The sequence below is a fragment of the Folsomia candida genome, unplaced genomic scaffold (genome assembly GCF_002217175.1).
Source record: "Folsomia candida strain VU population unplaced genomic scaffold, ASM221717v1 Fcan01_Sc042, whole genome shotgun sequence".
NCBI classification, from domain to species: Eukaryota; Metazoa; Arthropoda; class Collembola; order Entomobryomorpha; family Isotomidae; genus Folsomia; species Folsomia candida.
Window position 1 is genome coordinate 739,162 of NW_019091234.1, and position 23,234 is coordinate 762,395.

Consider the following 23,234-nt stretch of genomic DNA (forward strand, 5'->3'; position numbering starts at 1 on the left):
ATCGGTTTCCTTCATTCAGCCAACAGCGATTATTAAAATGTTGCCCCTATCTTTAATTCAAAACTGCCATTTGCGTGAAATTCTGACCAACTTCACTCGATTCGAATTGAACCGAGCAGGATTGTTTCGACAGTTTTTGATAGACAGGCATTTAACACAGCTCGATTACAAATTATACGACGTTGGCAACTCAATTTCATTCAAATCTTATAACCGTTTAAGTGTTGTTGAGCGTACGTACGTACGTACATACGAATCGAGGAGAAAACCGCAATTGTGCGAGTGAAGTTCAAGGCGTATAATGTATTTAGGGAGAAAGGACCCCTGATGAGAACAGCATGCGAGGAGTGAAAGCATAAAAATGTGGAAAGCAGGTGGGATGGAAGCACTGTATTAGCGATTCACTGTTTTAGCGAGTTGAGTTTAACGCTCAAATTCATCCTGAAAATATGTTTGGCTACTCTTATTACTGCTACGAGTTGAGTTAAACGGAAGGAGAGGAATCCATGAATCTGATCGAAATGAAATATTCCTGAAAGCAATTGTTACTCATGTTTTTATTAAGATTATGTGTTTGGAAGGAGGGAGAGGAAGTGGGTAATTCATCATAGTCAACAGTCTCCACAACATAGCTGACATTATCTTTCGACACCATGAAAGCAATATACGTACAGACTCCGCCATAACATAGCTGCTGCGTACGTACATACGCCAAGCTACGACCCACACCCACTGCAATGTGTTGCCCGCACTGGAATGAAATGCTAAGCTGAACCAGTCTAACCGAATCAGGGAAACATTCCTGGTTCAGTTGGGCAGTAGTAGATTTCGCAGTAAATAACAGAACTGGATCAGCGTATGTATTTCCAACTCAATACCTTTGCGAATGTGAATATCAACATCTGGTGGTCTCGTCTTGTCAGTGCCATGCGTGTCATTGTCTTTCCCACCTGATCATAAACACCAATAACACCCTGACATAAATAAATCGTATGCAAATTATTGCGATGCGAAAATATATCGCGGAAATTCGCTTCCAAATTACACTTGATTTATGATATTTATAGCAAAAGTAGAACAAGGAATCAAAACTAATCTATTTATACTTTTAACACTTGTGAAAGTAAGTAAGCACTACAACACAACAGACCACCACTATTTTGACCAACTTTTCACACGAGCAGCCTACGTAAATATACATCTGTTTCCTGATCTAACTTCATTACTTTGACACAACAGTTGTAATAATTAGCGCCGACATTAACTTTCCCCACTGGCGAATAAGGCAAGAATATTGAGCGGAGGGGAAAATGGGACAAACTTTTGTAGAAAGTTCTAATTCATTTTATCCGGAAAGCGGCAGCGTTGCCTTTTCCTCTCTCTCGCCGTCGCTCATTCCTGGAAATGTTCTCCCCAAATCTTGCTTCTTTCTTTTCCCAAGAATTTGTCCAGCTCACTCAAGATCTCCGCCGCTGATGATGTCGAGCGACGCAATCTTGTTCACACTGAACCCTGAACAACATGTCACTCACTCATCAACCTCTCTCGCCCAGTGACCTATTGTTCAACTGCCTAATTAAGACTGGCTGGCAGAAGAACCCTTATTCTTGCTCCGCTGAGACTGAGACACCTTCACCAGAGATATGAGGTGCGAGTCAAAATTTTACCCGAGGCTACGCAATTTGCATGAGAGAAGAGCTGACTTACTTTCACCCATTTCCATACTGCTTAGCATTTGAGACATTCGTTCATTGAATTTAGAGCAGTCTCATAACTGGCTCTCCTCGTGCAGTTGTCTCTGTCCCTAATTAGTGACGAGGAAGGCTTTGTGGGTTGGTTTTGGTCGGTGGAGGGCGAAGAAGAAAGCCACGGAAAGTGAGCCTTGGAGTGTGTGGTAGGCCCAGGAGCGTAAGGTCATCCCGTGTTGACACCTTTGTAACCTCTGCTGCTCTGAACTGGCGTCTAATTCTAATTTCTAAGAAGAAGTAAATCCAGTGGTGGGAGTGAGAAGGCATAAAGTAGGCTGGGGCGAGTATATGGAGGAGTGGGTCGTCTTGGTGTTGGCCAACTTTGCTTCAGAGCTGACTTGCACAATAAGTTACTCTGGCATTGTGCTGGGTACGGACAGGAAGGTTTGCACATAACCCAGCAAGTCGTAACTTAACTTTTCCCCGCTGAGAGAAAGGCCCTTTGTTTCTTAACTCTCTGAACAAACCTGGGCGCCCGGCTTAACTCGCCAGTTTTTGTGAAAGTGGTGGAAGTGGTGGTGGTGGTGGTGATGGTGTGGAGAGAGTTGATCATGGCATGGGGTGATCAGCAGCCGCGTCCCAGAATCAATACCTTACATAACCCACACCTTGCGTAAAATCGAGACTGACCAGTGTTCCAAGAGACCAAAAACCTGTTACCCTTATTGAGCAGATGGTCCAAGGAAATGTGTCGAGATTTGGACGGAACGTCTCAATTTTGCAATTATGTGATTGGGATCCCATGCATCCGAGGAGAAAATTACTCGGATTAGTGCAACACAATGTTGGTGAGTGTTCCCCACCCATGAGCTCGGTTTTGTAGTAGTTTAGACTTAAGTTGCATGTGTTTGACTTTCCCTTCCTCAGCATTCGCCTCTACTTTCTTTAATTTCCTGTTTCCCTTGGGAAGCGTAAATAATTTGGAAAGCTTGGTGTTGGTTGGCCGACGACGTGGAGGCATAGGCATTCATTCCTCCACATACATATAAAAAACAGCCCAGCACAACAACACACAGCCGTCTGTACATACACGACGGGGAAGAAAGGGAAAGTGGGAACAATGCAAAGCAAAGCAAGCAAGCAGGCTGTGAACATATGTGAGCTCAAGCCAAACAAATCTGCTTCCTCTCCAAACTCATTTACGGGAGAAAACTCATTGGAAATTGGGAGAGACGGAAGTGAGTTGAAGTCTTTCTCCTCCTTTCTCTCAACGAAACACACTTTTCGTCACTCCAGTGACAGCCAAGAAGAAGGGCTCCGAATGCATAAAGATTCGTGGTCTGGTGGGCGGAAGTGAGTAGCGAAACGGTCTGGCTGACATTGATTTGTTGGTATTTCATGTTTCATTAATAAACCGCCTGATTTCTTGTCAACAGTGCAAATGACACGTGAACAAAACACACACACCGTTTTGCTTGATTTAAGAGTCTGGATGGATTGTTGAACAAGCTAATGTTTCATTCAAGAAAATGTCCACGGCGGTAAAAGAAAGCTCCAGGGTTGTCGCTTAATGAGCCACTCATCGTCATTTTGTAGGTGTTGAATTTATTATTCTGGAAGCATAATGTTTTTCACACAATGTGCGAGATTATTCCATTCCGCGGACATAGTTGTTGTTTCATTAACCATTCTGAGCTGACCTGGTTTTGCGATCTCGCCGAAGTGAGCCTCCACACGTCGTAAACAAGATTATGACGAAGAGATTGGAGGCAAGGTATACGGCGGTCGTCCGTTGTTGTATGTTACTTGTCATGTCGAGTGTCGCTGCTTATCTTGAGAGGATAACGAGTCGTCGTCGTCGTATTTATAGTGGGAGCTAGCTGGGTAAAGTGGGTTTGTTATCGCAATAAAGGGAGCACTAAACTGTGACATAAAGACTCGTTGGTCTTGGTCCAGATGGCCACTTAACTCCCTTTCTCTCGACCTTTCTCCTTATAATAGGTGGACTTAACTAATGGTCATTTTTATTGGTTTTTTCACCATAATGCCCACCAACCCATGCACCAACCTATGTGAGCACACGACTCCCTAGCTGTTTACTCTGGGTGAAGATAGAGATCAAAGTTTGGACGAGAGAGAGAGAGGAATCCTGCAGATGATGCCGTGTGTGTGTGCTCACAATGTTTATGCTTCTCGTCGTGGAAGGGACGGCGGGCGTGGAGAAAGTGAAAGCAAGGCTGCCTTGCTTCCTTGTGGTCGTACAAATTGTTCTGTCTATTTCTCTCCGACCAAGCATCCATTTCCGTGAGCAACTGACCCATATGCTGACCATTAATGGTTGCGGGCAACTATAAATCACCTCCAATCCCGAAATCTATATTTCCTTTTTGTCCTCCGCTACGACTACCAGACATACCTTCGCCACCACCACCGCCCTACTCCAATAACTTTCTCCAGCATTATGGTAAAACACAAAGTGGTTCCCTGTCCCTTTTTTCAACGGTCAGGAATCCCTCAGCAGAATTCTACATGTATACAACTGCGTGTCTAATGGAATTTTCCTTGGCGAAATTCCTTAACCTGGAGCGCCATACGTATACTTCTCTATAGCGCAATTACCCATAACCTGACAAGGGGCTAACAGGTATCGGCCATTATGTAACAAATATTCACAGGTATGTTTCGTGTCTGATGACAATTATGAGATTCAGAGACCCGTTAAAATTGAGAAAATGTCAGAAAAGTTTGTAAATTAAATGGAATTGGAATTGTAGAACACTAAAAGTATGCAGCAAAAGTAAAATTCGTAGTGAGTAAAGGAGCAAAATTTGGATAATTGATTTTCAATTTCATTAACTTCCACGCCTACTGCGACTGACTGCATGTAACGTACGAGCACAAACTGTACAAACATGGTGTAGCATGTGACATAAAAAGTGTTAACATTTCATAAGCACTTTTCACTACAAGTTGCAGACTCAAGTTGCTTGAACAGCCGCGCTGTTGCAGTAATTGTAAAATTTCACTTGCAAACTTTGCAGTAATTGCAACTGGGACAGGGAAAGAAATTCCCACTCGTCCTTGTGCAAAACTGACTTGATTTCACTTACGAGTTGAGAATAATGGGCTCGGAACTGGTTTAAATCAACTTTTAATGAAATCGATTTAGAACTTTGAGTTAGCCAAATTTCATGCGAACGGAGACAGGTAGCCAGTGATGCTCGGACCATAACTGGAGCACTGAGAAGTACTTACGCCTACATATTACGTATATGCATCGTAAGTATGTCCAGATTTCCATGCAAGGCTGGTGTACTCATTTGTCTCTCCTTGTCAGCGTCAACTGGAGGAATTCCTGGTGATCAATATGTCGCTGGTGATTGTGCAAGTTTAAGTAGCCTTCGACCCACTCTGCCAACTTGAGTAGGCAGCACGGTCCACGGTCTGGCTGGGCTGTAGTGGAGTCACCAATAATTCCCTATGGTTCATCTACGTCTAGGCACGTTTGCAATTCTAATGCAATTGCAAAGTTGTAAATGGAGGAAAGGCAGATGACATTGTGATGTAGCGACACGTTTATTAGTCGACGACTGAACCGGATAAGGCTGACTTAATGACACAAAGTGCAATCCGTTCCAGGCCTGGTGAAAGTAATGGATCCAACGCCCATGTCGCAACCGAGAATAACAATGAGGTCTATATCTCCCAGCTGTACCAACGAACGAAGAGAGGTCGTAGTCACCTGACACAATGTGATTCATCCTCCTTCCTTACGGCAAATACGCGCAATAAAAGACTTGCTACATATGTACGAGCAGCAGTATAGTTTAGTTTTACCGTTCGATTGTGCTGCAACGGCAAAAGGGGAGAAATGCCCATTTTCACCTCGGCTCAAAATTCCAGCCCTTCCGAAAACAACTGTAATGATGATGGCAGGTTTAAAGGTCTGCCTTCCTTCGTGGAATCTCGATTTAGTTGAAGCGGAATTAGTGAATCGGCTATTTTTCCCCTAGCACGTTCCAAAATCCATCGAATGGCTGTAACGGTTAATCTGGCAATCGAGTAGGTTCTCGCCGGAAGAAGAAAAGGCCAAGTTTCTCCAAAAATGATAATTGGTCCATTAGCTCCATGTTGCTCTTCGAATTTTTATGTCACTGAACACGAGGATCGGCTGGTGTGAAAGCAAACAGGAGAAAGCGGCCGCCGCCACAGCTGGTGTCGTTTCCTCCTCAGCGTCGTCCCTTGATTTTTAAATGCTGCGTTGGAGCAGGTGACGAAACGTTGGCTTGAGTTTACAGCTCAGTGAATAATTTATTTCTCATATTGTACTCCTTGTCGGATTATGGGATTAGTGTCAAGCACACAAACCAGGTGCCTGACATTCCGTTGTTGGACCAGCCAAGACCAGCGAGCGAGTTGTTTCACTGTTATTATCGAGAGTGTTAAATGGCACTTCTACTGCACGAGAGTGGTCGTCGAGGTGGAGAACATTACTTTGCTAATGAAGCAGTAAAGAAGTGAAGGTGTCGTGTCGAATGGATCGTAAATCTAATTTCTCTTTTTTGTACACTTTCCCTGATTCGGAAATTTCGTGAGCAGCATTTTCGCATGGCCCGAATATTTATCTACCACTAATGCCATGTTGCTTTAATTACGCCGCAAAATGCTCCTTTTTAGAAAATTGTAATAATAACACAAGTTAATTATGTATTCCAGAATTACTGTGATTCCTAAAGAATTCCACTTAAATCATTTACCAAATTTCCTTCGAATGGCGACACCTAACTTCAATAAAGGTGATAAACTGTGCTACATCCATACGTAACCATTACATGAGTAAATATTTAGACCAAATAGCGATTTAATTTTTGCATGTCTCGCCATTTCCGCCTCTCACTTCCTTTCCCCACATTTCGCCAAGTCTGCCCTGACCAAGAATAGAGTCAAATAGCGGACCAAGAGCAACGCACTCGTTCAAATACCAGTAAAAATTCCTAAAATATTCACCAGCAGCTTGAAGGCCTGACTTTTCCTTTGCAAAGTAGGTATTCTTTCAGTGCTGTGCAGTTATTAAATGTACGTATGCACTCCACCTTGCACTTGTTATGTGCGTACCTACGTACATCACCTATATACGTACCACACGTATGTAGGTACGCAGGCAATTACTCCCGTGTCAATGCCAACCAGCTTAAAGGTTGAAATTAATTGCACCAAAGGCTTAGGCTGGGATTTAAATATGCAAAATTCTCCCTCCATTTTTGGGCTTTCACTAGAACGCTGACTGTACTCTAAAATACTTTGGAGTTGAATTTCAAACTAAATAGTTGTGGCTCAAGCTCCGCTCTGAAGCATCAAGTTCACTCCCGTTTGATGACAAGTAGGCATCAGAATTCACTGCAGCGCAGAAAATGAAGAAGACAGCACAGACACGACCACCACGAGGAGAACGAAACCCACGGGAAGCTCCCTTTACTTACTGAGACGATGATGAGAGATGAGATACACTGTACAATGAGTGAGGACGGAGTGAGCGAGTACTTAGCTCGTCAAGAAAGGAGGCAAGAGAGCACAATGGACGAGGGGAAAGCGTACTGTTGGATCTCGTATGAATTTCTACCCGAAAAACCCGATAATCCGAATAAGGGCCTGCTTGGCGATGATGATGAGATAAAACTTTGAGTAAATGAGTTCCTAGTAGCCGCAACTGAGCCGAAATAACTTGACACTTATCACAAATTATCTCCTCTTGCTGATCACTACTTTATTAAATAGATTGAACCATTTACTAACAAAATTGCTACTTTGAAATAACTTTAAAATAAATAATCAGAGCTCAGCCAAAAATACGTGTTGCTCTCTCCAAGTCTAAAGTTACAACTAGTGCGACGTGGTTGGTGGTGGTGACTGCTAGAACTAAAAAACCATGAAAATAATGACACCACCAGCCAAAGCACAGCATCAATGATAATCTTAACTAAAGTAACTTGCACAAATAAAAACATAATTATTTAACCAAATCCAACACGTACTTTCACTTTTCCCCAGAGCCAGGTTGATCTTTGGATCTTCTTGGAAATGCACTTCTTACGTCTGACTTATCACCACCCGTCGACTTAATTCACACCGCGGCATGTTCTCCTTATCTCTTAATTATATATCCACTTTCCCCTCAAACGAGCCCCTGCTTCGGATGCACCGGTGCAGTCTGGAGACGGGTGATGCAGGTGCATGGAATGCGACAAGGAAACGGAAGGACAAAGTTTATTCCTCCACGACGGTATCTCAAACTGCATTTCGTGCGGATGGGTTGGAGCATTAATAATCAGCTTTATTATCTCCTTTATTATCTCCTTCGAATACTTATTAAGCTGGATGGCAGCAGCTTGTACGTACAACTCCGAGGGCAAATAAACGGCTTAAATAAACAGGAGATAGGTAAAAAATTGCAGAGGACGGAATATGATTAAAACGAGAGTGCAAAAAGTGATGAAAAATGTGCAGCTTGCAAGTCGAAAGTGCTGTTTAAAATTTGAGGAACAAGCAATTTTGGATTGAAACGAAAATAGAAGTTGCAAAACGTAGGTCTTGATGGAACTTGCTCTTATCCTAATCAAATTAGCATCGATTTACTTTTGCTCTCTATCTCCCTCTCAATTCCAAAAGTCCGTTGCTCGTGCTGTCTGCAAAGTCACTTTAATAATTATATCTGCAAATCTGTTACCTCTCCGAGTTGTACTTTCACTCCGTCCATGTCTTAAACTCGCTGGTGGATGAGTTGAGAAATGGCCAGGGTTGGTTCATGCAACACTCCTCCAGGTTAAAATTTGCATTCATATGCATACACAATGAAGAGAGCTCTTTCCCCTTAATTAAAACGGGAAATTAGGAATAATTTTATGGATTGTCCGCTGGGCAGAGTACAAAGTTTGCTTTGGAGTGTTGTAGAGATTAAAGAACGCAATGCCTTCCTTTGTTCGTGGGGCATAAAATAATTCCCGGGAACATTATCATCATATGGATTACCTACTATTTTTCAACTCGGATAAGGTGCGCACGATACTAATTTCCTGATAACCTGGAAGAACTTGTTCCATCGAGAAATACACGTCTCGCATTGTTGAGTCGAAATAATGATCCTCAGAATTATGATTCTTGTCTCCTGCAGTTGAGCGGCTCGCCCGGATAAAAGCAAAAGTAGGGGCCTTTCCCAGGTGGAAATGAAGCCTCGATACTGTTGATACTTTATTGCAAAATCTTGATTTACTTCCCCAAAGGTTAAGGCACCTCCAGCCAGAGGCGATGGATAAAGTACTCACTTGGGCCACACACACACCGTTTTATTAGTTTTCCTTCCAAGCGTAAAACTCTTTTCCACAGGTCTAAATTATACGAACACATTGAATTATTGTAGAACTCGTTTACTTTCAACTTCAATTCCATGCAGGAAATCGCGTGTGGGATTTTTCTGTTCAATCTCAATGCGAGGAAAGTAGAAGCGGTGGGGCATTATATTTGCCAGTTCAATAAAATAAATCATGGGAAAGTGCAATCAAATCGATTTTATAGATGAGACAGATCCCCCAAAAAAATCCTAAACTAAAATCCTCGCATTTCTGGTACTTATTTCTGCTTTCTTGTTTTGTTCAGTGCAGAAAATTTAGTTACGTATTTCTCAATTTCATGAATTTATTCAGAAGACAGATTCAATCCGGACAAAAACCTGTTCACCCTTTGGAAAACTTTTTGCTATGAGTCATCCCTCCTGTCAGTCAGTTGCCAACGTCTTTAATTCCTGAATTTGTAGAAACATTAATTTTATGCAGTTTTATTTTTCCGAGCAAGTTTTGTTCATTTAGTGTAAATCTCAGAGCCAGTTGAGCTTCAAAGACAATCCCAAACTGACAGATTTCAGGGTCAGAAAGAGGAAGAAAGTTACGATTACTTTTAGAAATCATTGCATAACTTTCTCCAAAGTCATGAAGCTAGTCGGAGTTTTTCTATAGGCATCATAACTCGTCCCGACACAAGACTCCGCTCCGGAGCTACTTCTGCTAGCCCACTTTTGCCCAACCATCCCGGAGCCATGACTGTCTCTTGTGTGATAAAATCTCTCGGAGTAAATAAGAATTAGTTCCCGATTAGTTCCTGAAATGGAGCAGAGCGTATCCAAACTAGTCCAATAATAAGAGCGGAGAAAATTTTGCCCGATTTATCCAAAAACTTGGATAAATTGGTCCCTCGTAGGCCTTGAAGGAGAACATGGCGCTGGTAGTTCCACGGAATATTCATATTACTTACTCGCCTGTCTATATACGTAGAAACAGCACGTCCATATTCCTGGATCGAGGCGGTGATGGTTGGCTATGAGGACCTACTGTGTAGCACCAGGCGCAGTATTTCTGCTTAATAGTAACTCATAATAGTTGTACTTGTCGTCAGTCCTGCTTTCTCTTCTGCCTCCGCTCCCGTCCCGTCGTGGTTTTGCACACAGAGCATAATGTTGCATACTCGGCTGTGGACCGGGGCATAAAATGAGTCCTGAGATAAGAATGGAATAGCTTGGGTGAGTGAAGCTCTCGTTCTCTTCAGCCAAATGGAGGCATCATCTGCAATCCGGCCAGATTGTGAAGTGGAACACACTCTCAACTCCTGCATTCATGTTTGACGACTTACACATGCAAACTCTGACTCGATTGTTTAGCCACATATGCAGACATGCAGGGAGAAAGCCCATGTACGTACGATGGCGAGCACTTTCGAATAAATCTTTATTTTTCCCCCCAATTCTCAACAAGTTATCGGCATGTGATGCCTTATTGTGGATTATTGACGACACTGAAAGTGCTCTGACAGAAAGAAGGATAACGTAATACTCAAATGGCATTATCCATCATAAAATAATTTTAATGAGACCACTGTTTGAAATATGGGTGCAATTATTCAGCAGTAGATGTAGTTTAATGGGCTTCTCTTCCTATCCATTCACAGGAGAAAAAAACGCACGAAAAGAGAACTTTCTCTCTTTCTTTCTTCCTTGGCATGGGTACGTAGCGTACTTACTTAGGTCCATAAAAAGTGGGAAATTCCGTGTGCGGAAGTTATCTGGATTGAGCAGCGTGTGTATGTGTGTGCATGTGGGGTAGCGTCCCGTATAAATCTGTATAACGAGTGCCGCTGAAATATCATCCGGCCAGATGTGAGCGCCAGGTCTGTGCGAAATTCGGGTTCCATTGTACTTCTCCCCCGAACCAGGTTGGAATGCATAACAAGTAGTAACACGACCAGTATACACCCACCGCATAAGATTAAGTTGTTCCTCGGCGGTGCTGAGTGAGTGAGTAAAAGGACCAAGTTACGAGTTATAGGGAAAATTAAATTTGATATATGCGTGGAGGAGATGGATGCGACCATGAAATGATCACTCGTAAAATATGCATCGTTTTAGAATTTCTTCAGCTTTCTCCCTCAACTGGGCGCCCCGATGCGTTTCGTTTCAATGGGATATTCGCAGAATTTTATATTCCTCGTCCCCTTCAATATGTATGCACACACGAATATTATATACTACACGAGATGAATTTTATTCCGTCGTCGCGGAAGTGGGACGCAGTGTTAAAATAAAATTGGTAATTGAGATGTGAGACCAAAACTTATTTTATGGTATAAATTACCACCACGCACAAAAAAGTACATGGAGCAAAATTAATTTTTCCTTCTTGAGTATTTTTGTCTCTACGTAATAATGCTGCTGGGTGAAGCAGAGTGTTTTTGTTTATGTGTGAGTATGTGTGGAGACTGGAGAACTGGAGTTTGCGTCGCCCTCAGTCAGCGCATGCAAGTATGGAGAAACCATTTATCATGAAATTCCCATTTGCAAAAAATGAGATAACGGAAAGTCGTGCAAAAAGCTGCCATACTTTGCATACTTTTTCAATTGCTGTTGTTTGGTACTTGCTTTCCTACTGTAGCAGTGCCACATAAAGTCGCAAAGTACACAAAGTTTGTTGTAAGAGCAAGAAAAAACATGCAAAATCCACGCCCAGTCGGGGAAAGTTGCTAAAATCCGAGACTTTTGGTTCTCAATATAAAATCTATAAAGAAAGGAAAGCAATAATTCGTATGCATGAATTCGCAAAAAGTCTGACATGGTTGAGAGAACGTGAAACTTTGTATTTTACGTCGTCCCCCAACAACGCACTCCTCTGCATACACGACTCTCTCTCTCTCTCTCGACAATCACAAACAAAACCTCCTCGACAAAGGGTAAACACTTTCAGAATATTATGTGTGGACATTTCCACAACAAACAATTTCACCTCCTTGCCTAATGTAGAGGACAATTTTTTGCCAAAATTTTGACGAAAGTCACACAATTTTGGAAGCCCCGCACCACATTTCGAAAGTGAACAACAACTTTCTCTCTGGAAGATTTGTTATTCTTTTCCCATGTATTTAAAAGCCCATTGGACATGGTTTTTTCCTAACATTAGAACAATCGGATTAACACTGCCATTTGCTTTCATAGTCCACATTCTCCCAAAGTATTAGTGCTCTCCCAGCAGCAGCGAGTGGGCTCCTTTGCGAACATTTATAGAAATGGGTGGCTGGAACACGGAAACCATAAAGTTTTACGGGGCTTCTTTTCATTTTTTTATACTTTATACTCGACTCATTCACACTCTTTTCCAGCTCTCGGGCAGCCACTCCTATCAAGTCCCATGTTGTTATTGCTTTCCTTCCAGAGTCCCAGTAATGACGAGGAAGAAGGACTTCCACTCTCGAGTTCAGTGTACACAAAATGTCCGCTCGAAATGGTCCCCAACAAGAACTGGGCACAAGTCGCGGAGAGAAAGCTGGAGGAGAAACTTGCCTTATGCATATTTATGAAAAATTCGCACGTTGTATTATATTTCAAGAAACTCTTTGGCAGTCACTCCCTGCATATTTCGCTCCATATTTACGACACAAAAATATTTAGGGTTTTCTCCTAATGCGCTCGACTTGTGCTGTATTCATGTTTATGAAAATGTATTCGTAAACTTATTTCTGATTTATTTTATGGGAAATAATATTCAGAAATTGTACAATGCAGTTAAAATCACTTTCTTTTTCGCTGATTTTCAGGTCTTGTGGCTCAGACATCGGGACACGCATTTGCTCTCCGCCGGCTCAGAGACGTACACAGCAGAGTCCAGGTATGCAATTATCAATTATAATCACTATTAATGACCATTGACCTAGATGGATAGTTCATTAACACAAAAATTTAACCTGTTGTAATGAACGTCTAGATTTCGCCCATTTCAACACATGTACACCTGGGGACTCCGCATCAGTGACAGCCGGCCCGTGGATGGGGGCATCTACGAGTGTCAGATTTCCACTACCCCGCCCATTTCCGCTTTTACCTACCTCAACGTCGTTGGTAAGCACAAATAAGACATCCAATCACATCCAGTACATATGCATCCGCACAAAACAAGTCATACGTGACCAAAATAACCACACACTGATCAATCTCCAAGTTTTTGTCTTTATGAATACTGGAGAAGGGCGCATCCTTAAAAAATGATTCCTTGTGACCGAGATTTCTCCTTTTATTACTCACACTAAAGACTCTGTAAACTTTTTTCAACCGTGTCATAAAAGGGCAATAAAGCATTGGGTTTTTGGGACTGTGTGCCTGCCCTGGCTGCTTTTCGGTTCGTTGGGTTCATGTTTGTGCGTAAAATAAAATCGGACGCGGCGGGAGGCCTCGTGTTTCCATGAAACTGGACGTCGTCGGATGGTTAACGACGGACGGTGATCATTTTAGACTTAGGGGCATCTCTGGTCAATTACATCGTCCCCCACGGCCACACCAACCATCAGACTCCACTCACTGCAGCTCTTGTTGTTGGTCAACACAAAGGCTGAGCTGCTGACTGGAGGAACTTTTCGGCTTTTTCTCTCTCCTACGAGCGGATGAGACGGGCTGCGACGCGATTTGGCTGAGGGGATGAGACTCATCACGAGACAAGAGTTATTCTTATCATCGGACCTGCATGTCTCCTCTGGGCTTGGATACTATTTTCAGTTTTAGCTGTTGCTGGCCACTTGCCCAGTCTTTGGGAGCATGCATGATAAGGATTTGAATATCTGCTCCATCCTTGTCTCGTCATAAATAATGCACTGCGCTGCAGACCGAAATCCACATCATCTTCTGGAAAGAGCAATTACCATCTTAATGTTTTTTAGACACAAGGTCACGTGATTTATATGCATACTCTATCACCCAATGTCTGGAAGACTGCTGTGAATTTTCGGCATTTTTCATACGACGCTTTCTCCAAGTAATCCCCACAATGGAAATCTTTTCATTGCCAAATCCCAGTTATTGACTTTCTCCTCAGCGAAGGATTAGAAGGAGCAGCAGCAGTTGCTCTATCTCCGTGACGGCGAGAGGCAAGGGCTGCTGGTTGGACGAGTCGGCATATAAAATGAAATCTCGGCAACTCCACTTTTGATGCTGCTGGAGGAACTGGTTCATGCGAGGACTCCACTTTATGCGATAGTAATTCAGTGGTTCACAAGGAGAACGGGGACTATTTGGGTTGAATGGGGTGGAATGTGTCAGTTGGGTTGAAATGGGACTGATATTTAAAATTTAAGATGGAATAATTCTGGGGCACGACGAGGGCTGACCTACAACCTCCCTACGTACACATCTCCCACTGCATCAATGTTTTATTAGGGGAGAAGACGAACGAGGAAGGCGACACAAATCAAATTACTCAATTTTACTATTTCTGCGATAAAATGAAAGTGAATCGAATCAGCAACTTTCCCTCGTTTTTTGCGTATAAAAGAAAGAATATCCTAATTTTTGGTGCATAGTTGGAAATGAGAGTAATGCATTTAGAAGGGGAAGAAAGAGCTTCTGTTCTCTGCTGCCTCTCCTCAGTCGCTGCGTGCACATGAAACATGTCAGGATTTCAAATTCCTAAATTTCAAAGATGATCCAGACTCCTTTCATCTCCCTAAACTGAGTTAGACTGAGGGTAAACTAGTTAGCTTAACTCTGCCCAGAGACCCTTATTCGCTCTCTCCTCCTCATACGTACTCTCCCTCCCATGCAGCGAGACAGCTTTTTTGTACAGCACAACAAAATGGGCTAGGCATTTAAATTACTTGCACCACGAAGCATGTTGTAGCCATGCGATATCAATTGACCCCACTTGAAATAGCCTGAAAAATCTTTGTGCTGCACAACAAGTCGGGTAGCCAACTGTCTTGCTTTATAGAACGGAGAGTACATGGTCCTGACTCCTTTCTTTCTCTCTCTCTTCTGGCTTGGCACGACTGCTTTGAATACCGGTGCACGAGGAATATTTGCCACATCCAAATACACATTTCCAGTAAACATGGTCTTCTTTGTTTCCTCCTCTGGCCACGAGGATAAATATTTTTGAGAAAGAAGCCAGAAAACGCTTTGGGGAGGCATTAGCACAGGAAAGAGTATCAACAACATGAAGCAAACCCCGGGGGATTATCTGCTGCATGCATGTTTGTCAGGATGTGACGTAAAAATTGTGCAGATGAATTATGAAACTTTAAAACCGTTCTTGTCCTTGTTTTCAAAACAAGCCACAAGTCGGAGACATGTCTCATTATGTAATTTTGTAGCGAAAAAGCACGTGCGCATTTATGAGATAATTCGAATAGACAGACAGCTCATTCTTCCGCGAGCCTTGGTCTGCCCAGAAAATATTTCCCTGTGTGTAAATATATTAGAGTGACCATGGAGCATGGCTGGAGGGCAGGCAGACAAAAATTGTACCTCCTCAGCAGCACATTTATATTATGAGCCAGGCTCTTTTATGACAAGGAAATAAAAAAGTCCTTATTTTCTTATAAGTTTGACGAGAAAACAACAAGTCCTGACCAATCAAACGGTCCAACTATTTGTGAAATAAAAGTCTGGGAGCATGTCAATCTCCTTCTTCTGTTGCAGTGCAGTGGAACAAAAGGAGAAACTGGGTGTGTTCAGTGGCTGCAGAAGCTGTGGGGACGTCTAGAAACGTTAACATTGTAGGATAGAGAAAGGAGGGGTTTGTATAACATGGACAGATAATAGGGAGATTGAGTAACGTTAGGGACATTGTCGCTCTGTCCCGTCCCCACACTTCCGCGGCCACTGGCTGTTTGTCCGTATACGAGAGACGGAGACGGTTCGCCTTGTAGGACAGGAAGCTTGGAGACGACATAAAACAAAAGGGGGGAATGTGAGCAAATGCGGACGTGGCACTCAACTTTTCTACTTTTTACGAACTCGGAGGAAGATTCTGCCCTTGAACGTTACGTTGGGCGTTGAACTTACAACTTATAACTTTGCACAAAAAGTCCCAAAAACACAATACTTACCAAGGAACAATTTACAGCTTGATTTACCACACAAATTTTCCAGAAAGGGCAGAAATTGTGAGGGCCCCAGGTCCAAAAACCCGACACGCCAATAAAGTAGTGAAGCAAAAACGCCCCAAACGAGTTAAGTCCACAACTAATTTCCAAAACTGGGAGCCACCCACACTCGGAATTGAAACGGAAACAGAGTGAGGCAAATGCTAAATGCTACCAAACGCGGGGAGGAGGAGGACTGAAAGCATTTAATTTTGGGACATGCTTGTCCTGTTGGGTTTATTCATCCCTCTGCTCCAAGTGAAAATTGAACACGGGCTCGAAAGCCTGGTAAATGTGGGAATGTTTAGAGACCAAGTTTTCCCAACCACCAGTCTGATAAGAGTAAATGCTTAACTCATTCCAAATCCGGGCTGACTTTTATGAACAAAGTTGGCTAAATTGAGTTGTAATTGAATGTTGGAGTTTTTGACGCCTGATTTTCCCAACGGGATCAATGTCTTTCGAGTCATGTGGCAATTCAAAGATTTGGTCTTGATCTTGTTCTTCTTTCCGTTGCAAAAAGACCAGCGTCGCGGCGTGGGAAGAAGTTTGCCAAAAACCCTTTCCGCCTTCCCATTTCAAAATCTGGGTCTTCCAACGGAGGAGAAAGCCCGGGGAGAGAAAGCGACATATTGTATCCAATATTGAAATGAAATCTAATATCATCTTTTTATGGGTTCTCGGGAAAGATTGGTTCTTGCTTTTGCTGAGAGTGATGGATATCATCCCGTTTTTCCATCCTGGTCGCATCTGTCCACATTGCCACCAACCAAACCACACGCTGCACGGCACGGTGTGTTAAACCATTTTTTCTGTCACTTTTTGCTCCAATAAAAGTCACTTGTAAAATGTGAAATAAAACGGATGGATAGCGTGTTACAATTGTTTGGAGCTTGTTGTTGTTGTTGTTGTGAAAGTGGGAGCAGATTTGGTGGTCTGACTTTGGTGGTGGTACTCGAGAGTAAAAGTAGTTTAGTTGTTGTGGTGAATGACTGCTCGGAAAAGTGAGTGGCACTTGAGCAGTGCTACACACTCAGCAGTTGGGCAAGACGTCATTGCCTCACATTTTATTTGATTTCTCAGCTTTTAATGGCAAGCATGAGATGTTTCTTCCCGTCAAACGGAAGGTGATGTAACCGCATCACACACCATTCCCCTCAAATCACAACTCTCTCCAACATGCCCACACACGCTCAAATTCTGTACAAGTTTTGCCCAGTCCCAAAAGCAGAGGCAGAGCTGGTGGAGGAAATCTTATTAAATCGGGCTGCCTGCTGGTCTCCTCGTCACCCACAAAATCAACCTCAGAAATCGTGGGGCACAAAGGTAACAGGGGCATGAATGCAGTGATGAGAATGATGCAGCAGTGGGTATAACTTTTCACTCGTCAATCTGCTCTTTTCCTTCGTCCCCGTTATTAGACGTCCCAGCGAGACTGTTATTATTATTATCGAGTATTTTGTTATGGCTCATCCAGTGCTCTCTCTCTCTCCGAATGACCCTCATCAATTCGAATCATTTCGCTGCTTGAGATATTGCCACATAAAATAACGTTGTCATCTTATCCTCAGCACGACCTAAGTCACCGTTTCCCGCTCGGATGACGCTACATTTTACACAATGGCCAAAGTTGACGACCAACTTCCAGGGCTGCCCCATAAAGCTTAGCGTACAAACAGTCATAGACCGTTTTAATATTTATAAGCCCATCCGCTACTATGTAGTCCCACTCCAAGTCCACACAACCAGTTCATCCATCCATATGTGACCCTGGTGGCGAATGACATTTTTAATGCTGCGAGTTTCCTCCCATTATATAAAACCAATGGGTTCATTATGACCACTTAAACTGCTTTTACACTTACTTCCACCATCCTCAATCCGATTGTTACACGGACTGATCCCCTCTTTGCTGACCCACTCAAATTGGACCACTCACTCTCGTTAATGGGTTATGAATAAGGGGTTGGAGTCCTAAATACGAGGGCGAGTTGGACAATAAGTGAATAAAACTCCATTTTTTATACACATTTTATTTTACGACTACTTTGAAGTCAACTGTAAATCTACATCATTTTGCAGATGCAACGCTATCAACGGGAAAGTATATCATCCAACGAGGCGTAAAGATGGCTTACTTATTTATCATGGCTGCAGAATGGAATCCGTGCCCAAGTCTGTACATATGTTGTGGGTCGTATTTATATGGTCGTATGAATCTGTGTAGTTGTAGTGCAGTGCATGGCGGCGTAAACTGGTCTCTCTCTCTCTTTATTGTCAGGAAATGAGGAATTTAAAGTAACAAATAACTGAAAAGGAGCGAGCTGTGTGTCTCCTCGAGGCTGGAGAGTTGAGGGAGCGACTCCATAACTCATATCATGGCAGGATCTGTATTTTATATCCGAGACGTCTGGAAAAATGTGATTTTCTTTCTTCATCTCGTTCGTGCCTTCCGTCCCAGCAGCTCAATATCCTCCACCCCAACCAACCAACTGACCTCATAATAACTACCTTCCTCGAAACAATGAGCAGGATACATTACGAGTACGAGGCAGCCTCCTTCGTGAGCACGAGGATGACTTTGTGACTATTCAGATATGAAATGGAGAAAGTAAATCAAAAATTGTTGAGCCTTTTGGAAAGGGAAAAGAGTTAAGTGAACCTTTTACTCGAGAAATAAATCACTTTCTACACTACGAAAAGTGTCAATTGTTTCTTACTCCATTTTTCATCCCGTTCACATCCACTGCCTTTCCCATCATCATCACCGCCCTGCAAACAACACTCTGGCCGAGAGGAACGTTTGCACATCGTGTTGGCCGCTACTCATCCAATCCAATCGCCTTTTCAACCTAACAATTACTCAAAGAAAACTTGTTTTCGTACAGGAAAAAAGTTTAGTCCGCCACAAGCACATCATCCTCACTCGTACATTCTTTATGTGCAGAAACACATAAGGGAGCAAGAACCAAGTCCATTGTATTTTTCTCTCCCCTGCAACACTACTACTTTTCGGATACTTTTTTAATATCCTCTCTCTGACCTCTCCGGAGAAAGTAGCGAGAGGAAAAAAGGGGTAACTTTGTTGCTGAACTTTAATGATATGTGTCGAACGTAATCGAAGCATCAAGCCATCAGTTTGATCTGGTGCAAAGCAAAACAAATCCGTGTTTGGTGGGTTTGTTGAGCAGACTCTGAGTAAACTGCAGATTAGTTGCTTGTTCGTTTCGCGAGTAAACTCAATCAGGGAGCGAGAGCGTGGGGAGGAAGACGATGAAGAAAGTTTGGTTTCGGGTGGAAGCTGGTTTCCTTCTCCATTTGTTTGTTGGAAGAATGACCCATATTTTCTCCTCGCTTGAGAAGACTTGACATTGTATTAAAGTGGAAAGAGCAGTCGGGAAATCGAGAATCGGACTGAGTTGGCTGAGTCCAACTGGATGGACGAGGATACCGTTTCATGAGGTGGGCACTCACTTTCTCCAGCTCTACTTTCGTGTATGTATGCACCTTCAGATGGGACACCAGTAGTCGCAAGTCCTCAACACTACATATTTTCCATCTTCATCTACTACCAGACCTGCTGCCAATACTTGGTTCCCGTGCTGCCTGGAGTACGGTCAAACTCTTACGAATAGAACGTCCTTCCGAGAAAGATGAGACTTTGGATATTGATAAACTTTCACTCTTTTCGTGACTCACATTTCCACTCCTACGTTTGATTTATTGAATTCAAAATCATGTTTCTCTGGTGCTCAAGAGTAAACTCGTCCGTATTCCGTACTTGATTGCATAACCGTAACCGGTTAAGGTACGGGCAAAAAAAAATCGAAAAAATATTGTTGATCATCAAATGGTCTGTTTTTTCTGCTCTCTGGCTGAATTCGGAAAGAGCATTGCAGGAAGAATTGCAGAAGGAGCACTTTGAGACAGGGATTTTGACGTGGCCTCAATCCATCAGCATTTCTGATTCCTGAACCAGGAGCCCAGCTACCCTGCTGGACTCCCATTCCTTTCAAAGTCAAAAGTGATGCCGTGTCAAACAAAGGCCAAGGCTTTATCCGATTTGCCGTCTACAAAGTCAAAATTTGTGAGGAGTAGTCCATCATCGGTCAGCCAGCCATTGTGCATGACATGGATTATTAAAGCTCAACTTGCGCCTGTATTTTATACAAATGATCCGAGTTACACCTGATGATGGACAAATTGTCCCAACGGTGCTGTCTGCTAGCTTGATGTTTATTGTTGTTGTACTTCTCGTGGAGCAGCAATTTGCCATAACTATGAATACGTACGAAGGAAGGGTCCAATGAAGCACATTAACTCGTAGTTTATGGGTGGTGCGTGATGGACTTGGTTATTTTATCATTTTCGTGACCACTGCTTCCAACGTTCCCCATCAGTGATTCTCCAGCAGGAGCCAAGCTCGCTCCTCCCACCATCTCAAACATCCCATTTCCATGCTAAACTCCACAACATAAAGTTTGCCAAAACCGAATCGTTGATGGAGCCAAATATTTCACAAACCTGGAGAAGGATTTGGCAAAATGGTGGCAGGAGAGAGTGCATCCCAAGTATTTTATCTACTGCGGACATAAGTCAGAGAATTGTAGTGTTGGCTGGCCGACTGAGGAGTAGAGCCTACGCGGAGGAGAAAGCAGACCCATCGAGGTAGGCAGTGAGCGAGTGAGGAATGTGTGTACAAGACGAGGAAAATAGTATCCAGTCGCCGGCGTCTGTAGTCGACGCACGTTCAGGGTTTCCGTTCGATCAGCTTAAGGGCGCCCTTTTCCCGTAATTTCCCGAATTTCGGTCAAATGCATCTTGCCATCCATGCATTTGGATGGAGATAAATATAGCGAGAGGAGAAAGCGGAGGCTCCTCGTTCGAGTTCATTGTAGTCGTCGGATAAATGAATCGCTCATCTTCAGCACTAGTCCCGCACCATCGTTATTTTTTCATCCTCGTCATTAGCGAAGAAAAATCCGAGCTTAGGAGGAAGACTGGCGAAGAGGGCATGGCTTTTATACTTTCATCCCACAATAATGACAAGCGTATTAGAAAAGAAGAAGAAGGGAGAGGGAAAAGTGGGACGGAGACAAAAAAGTGACGAGACGAGGACATTACATTAGACGGACAGCTTTTTGAGAATTGGAAAGAAGTACTTTCGGTCTGTCATATTCTTATGATTGATTGTACTCACCCAGATCCAACCATCATCTCCATTAACACGGCTCATATATATTCCAACTCCTCATCATCTTCCCAATCCAATATCCCACCTACCAAACTCACTTCAAATGCTGACCAAATACGGAAAGTCAGTCACGCATCGGCCCCACGAAGAAGGAGGCCAGCAGGACGAAGAAAGCATGTATCTGCCGAGTTGGCAGGCAGGTTGTATGTATGCATTAAGGTGAAACCCGTGGTGGTGACAAACAGGGGGCTGACAGACCACTCGGCTGCGTACACTTATCGAGTGCTTAATCAACCTTGTCAAAAACTATCTCGAGCTTAAGCAGCTCACCACCACGGACCGACCCAGAGACACCACTTTCTCCAGGCTCAGCAGGCGGACGAGATGACATCCATGTTAAATAAGACGACGTTGGTTGGCTGGCCACCAATATTGCCTCCGTTGCATAAGTCCAGGTATCACATTTAATAAAGTCAACCCCAGCAACTTTGGTTAGAGAGAAAGAGCGAGTTAAGTTTTATGAAGTAGTGGTTGACAGTGGTTGACTCGAGCGTTATGGCAGATGCAATGTCCCCACGAAGCCGGAGGACGAGGAAGAGAGAGCTTTTTCAAGAGAACCAACGTACTCGTTTTGTAACCAGCATGAAAATATTTACATAAGCGTGGAAAGTATCAAGTGGCAGCAAACAGGATATATGTACGCATAGCATTCGGTGAGTGCTCCTTCTCAGCAGAGAGAGAGAGGAGAAAGATGAAGAACCAACTTTTTAGCTTTCACTCTGTCGCGGTTTTTGCCATGAAGTTGCTACAAGCTCTGGAGTAATATTTTATAATTTGGGTGGATTAGTGCAAGAAGTGTGTGAAAGTCGGGCACTCCATCATCATCACTGTGTTCCTCCAGACATATCGCATGTTGATACTGTCACAGCTTTCGGAAGTAATTTATTCACCTGAAAGTGCAATATGTCCCACGGCCAGTTTACTTTGCCACCAAAGACGCATTTTTTTGACGTTCTCTTCACGGAACTGAACGGTGATTAAAAATCAATCCTCAATCTGGAAACATGTTGTGTGCATATTAAATATGAGAATCCATGTTTTCAAAAGTTATTGAAACCTGTAACACAACCCTGCCTCCGTCATCTTATGTGCGAGGGTGTTGACTCGATGGATTGCACTCTTAGGATTAGTTAATAAAACCCTTTGTATATTTTGAAGAGACCACCACCACACGACCGCGACTATTCGGCTAGTCGATTAGTGGAGCCACATCAAAAGGCCAAAAGTCGCCCGGTCGGCTGTGTGTGTGTAACATGTGGCATTTCTCATTGGGAAAGTTTGAGTAATTTAAATATGGTGGAATTGGCAGAGGAGTCTCGGAATATAAATCACGACTTGTATTTCCCTGGATGGAAGTAAAGCCAAAGGGTAAAGTTGGATGGAGCCTTCGCCTGATTCTGATTGTGCTTGATGACTCCTCGTTGGGGGATGAAGTCATTTCCTCTCAAAATTTCCCGTCCCGGTTTTTTCATGTAACGTTCGCTCTCTCTCTCATTAGTTTATTGTGATAAAACAACCCGGACTTCGAACGTGCACGGTCTGGACGGTTGCTACAGTCGACACTAATATCGAATCGTAGTCACAAAAGTACGTGCGAGTCGTCTGACTGAAACCCTCCTTTCCCGTTACACACATGCATATATTCATTCGTCATGCTTGCACCAGTTACGCCAAACTTTCCCACAGCAGCAGCTCCACATTTGCGTTTGTCTGATGTGTGATTCGAGTTCGATGATTTCACTATTTCTGCCCCAGATTCCAACTTTTCATGAACATGAATCCAAGAAGGGATTGTCTGCATACGAATTGTGAATTATAAACCATGGAATGCGAGAACTTTGCTTTCCAAA

The 23,234-nt window shown here is 43.2% G+C and overlaps 1 protein-coding gene across 1 annotated transcript in view; it reads left to right on the forward strand.

Moving 5' to 3' along the window:
- The window catches only part of LOC118433125, an 85,188-nt gene that overhangs the window by 18,202 nt on the left and 43,752 nt on the right, over positions 1 to 23,234 (forward strand). The window contains exons 4-5 of the mRNA XM_035844756.1: positions 12,816 to 12,886; positions 12,983 to 13,116. Of these exons, the coding sequence (XP_035700649.1) occupies positions 12,816 to 12,886; positions 12,983 to 13,116 (205 nt within the window). The remainder of the gene's footprint in view (positions 1 to 12,815; positions 12,887 to 12,982; positions 13,117 to 23,234) is intronic.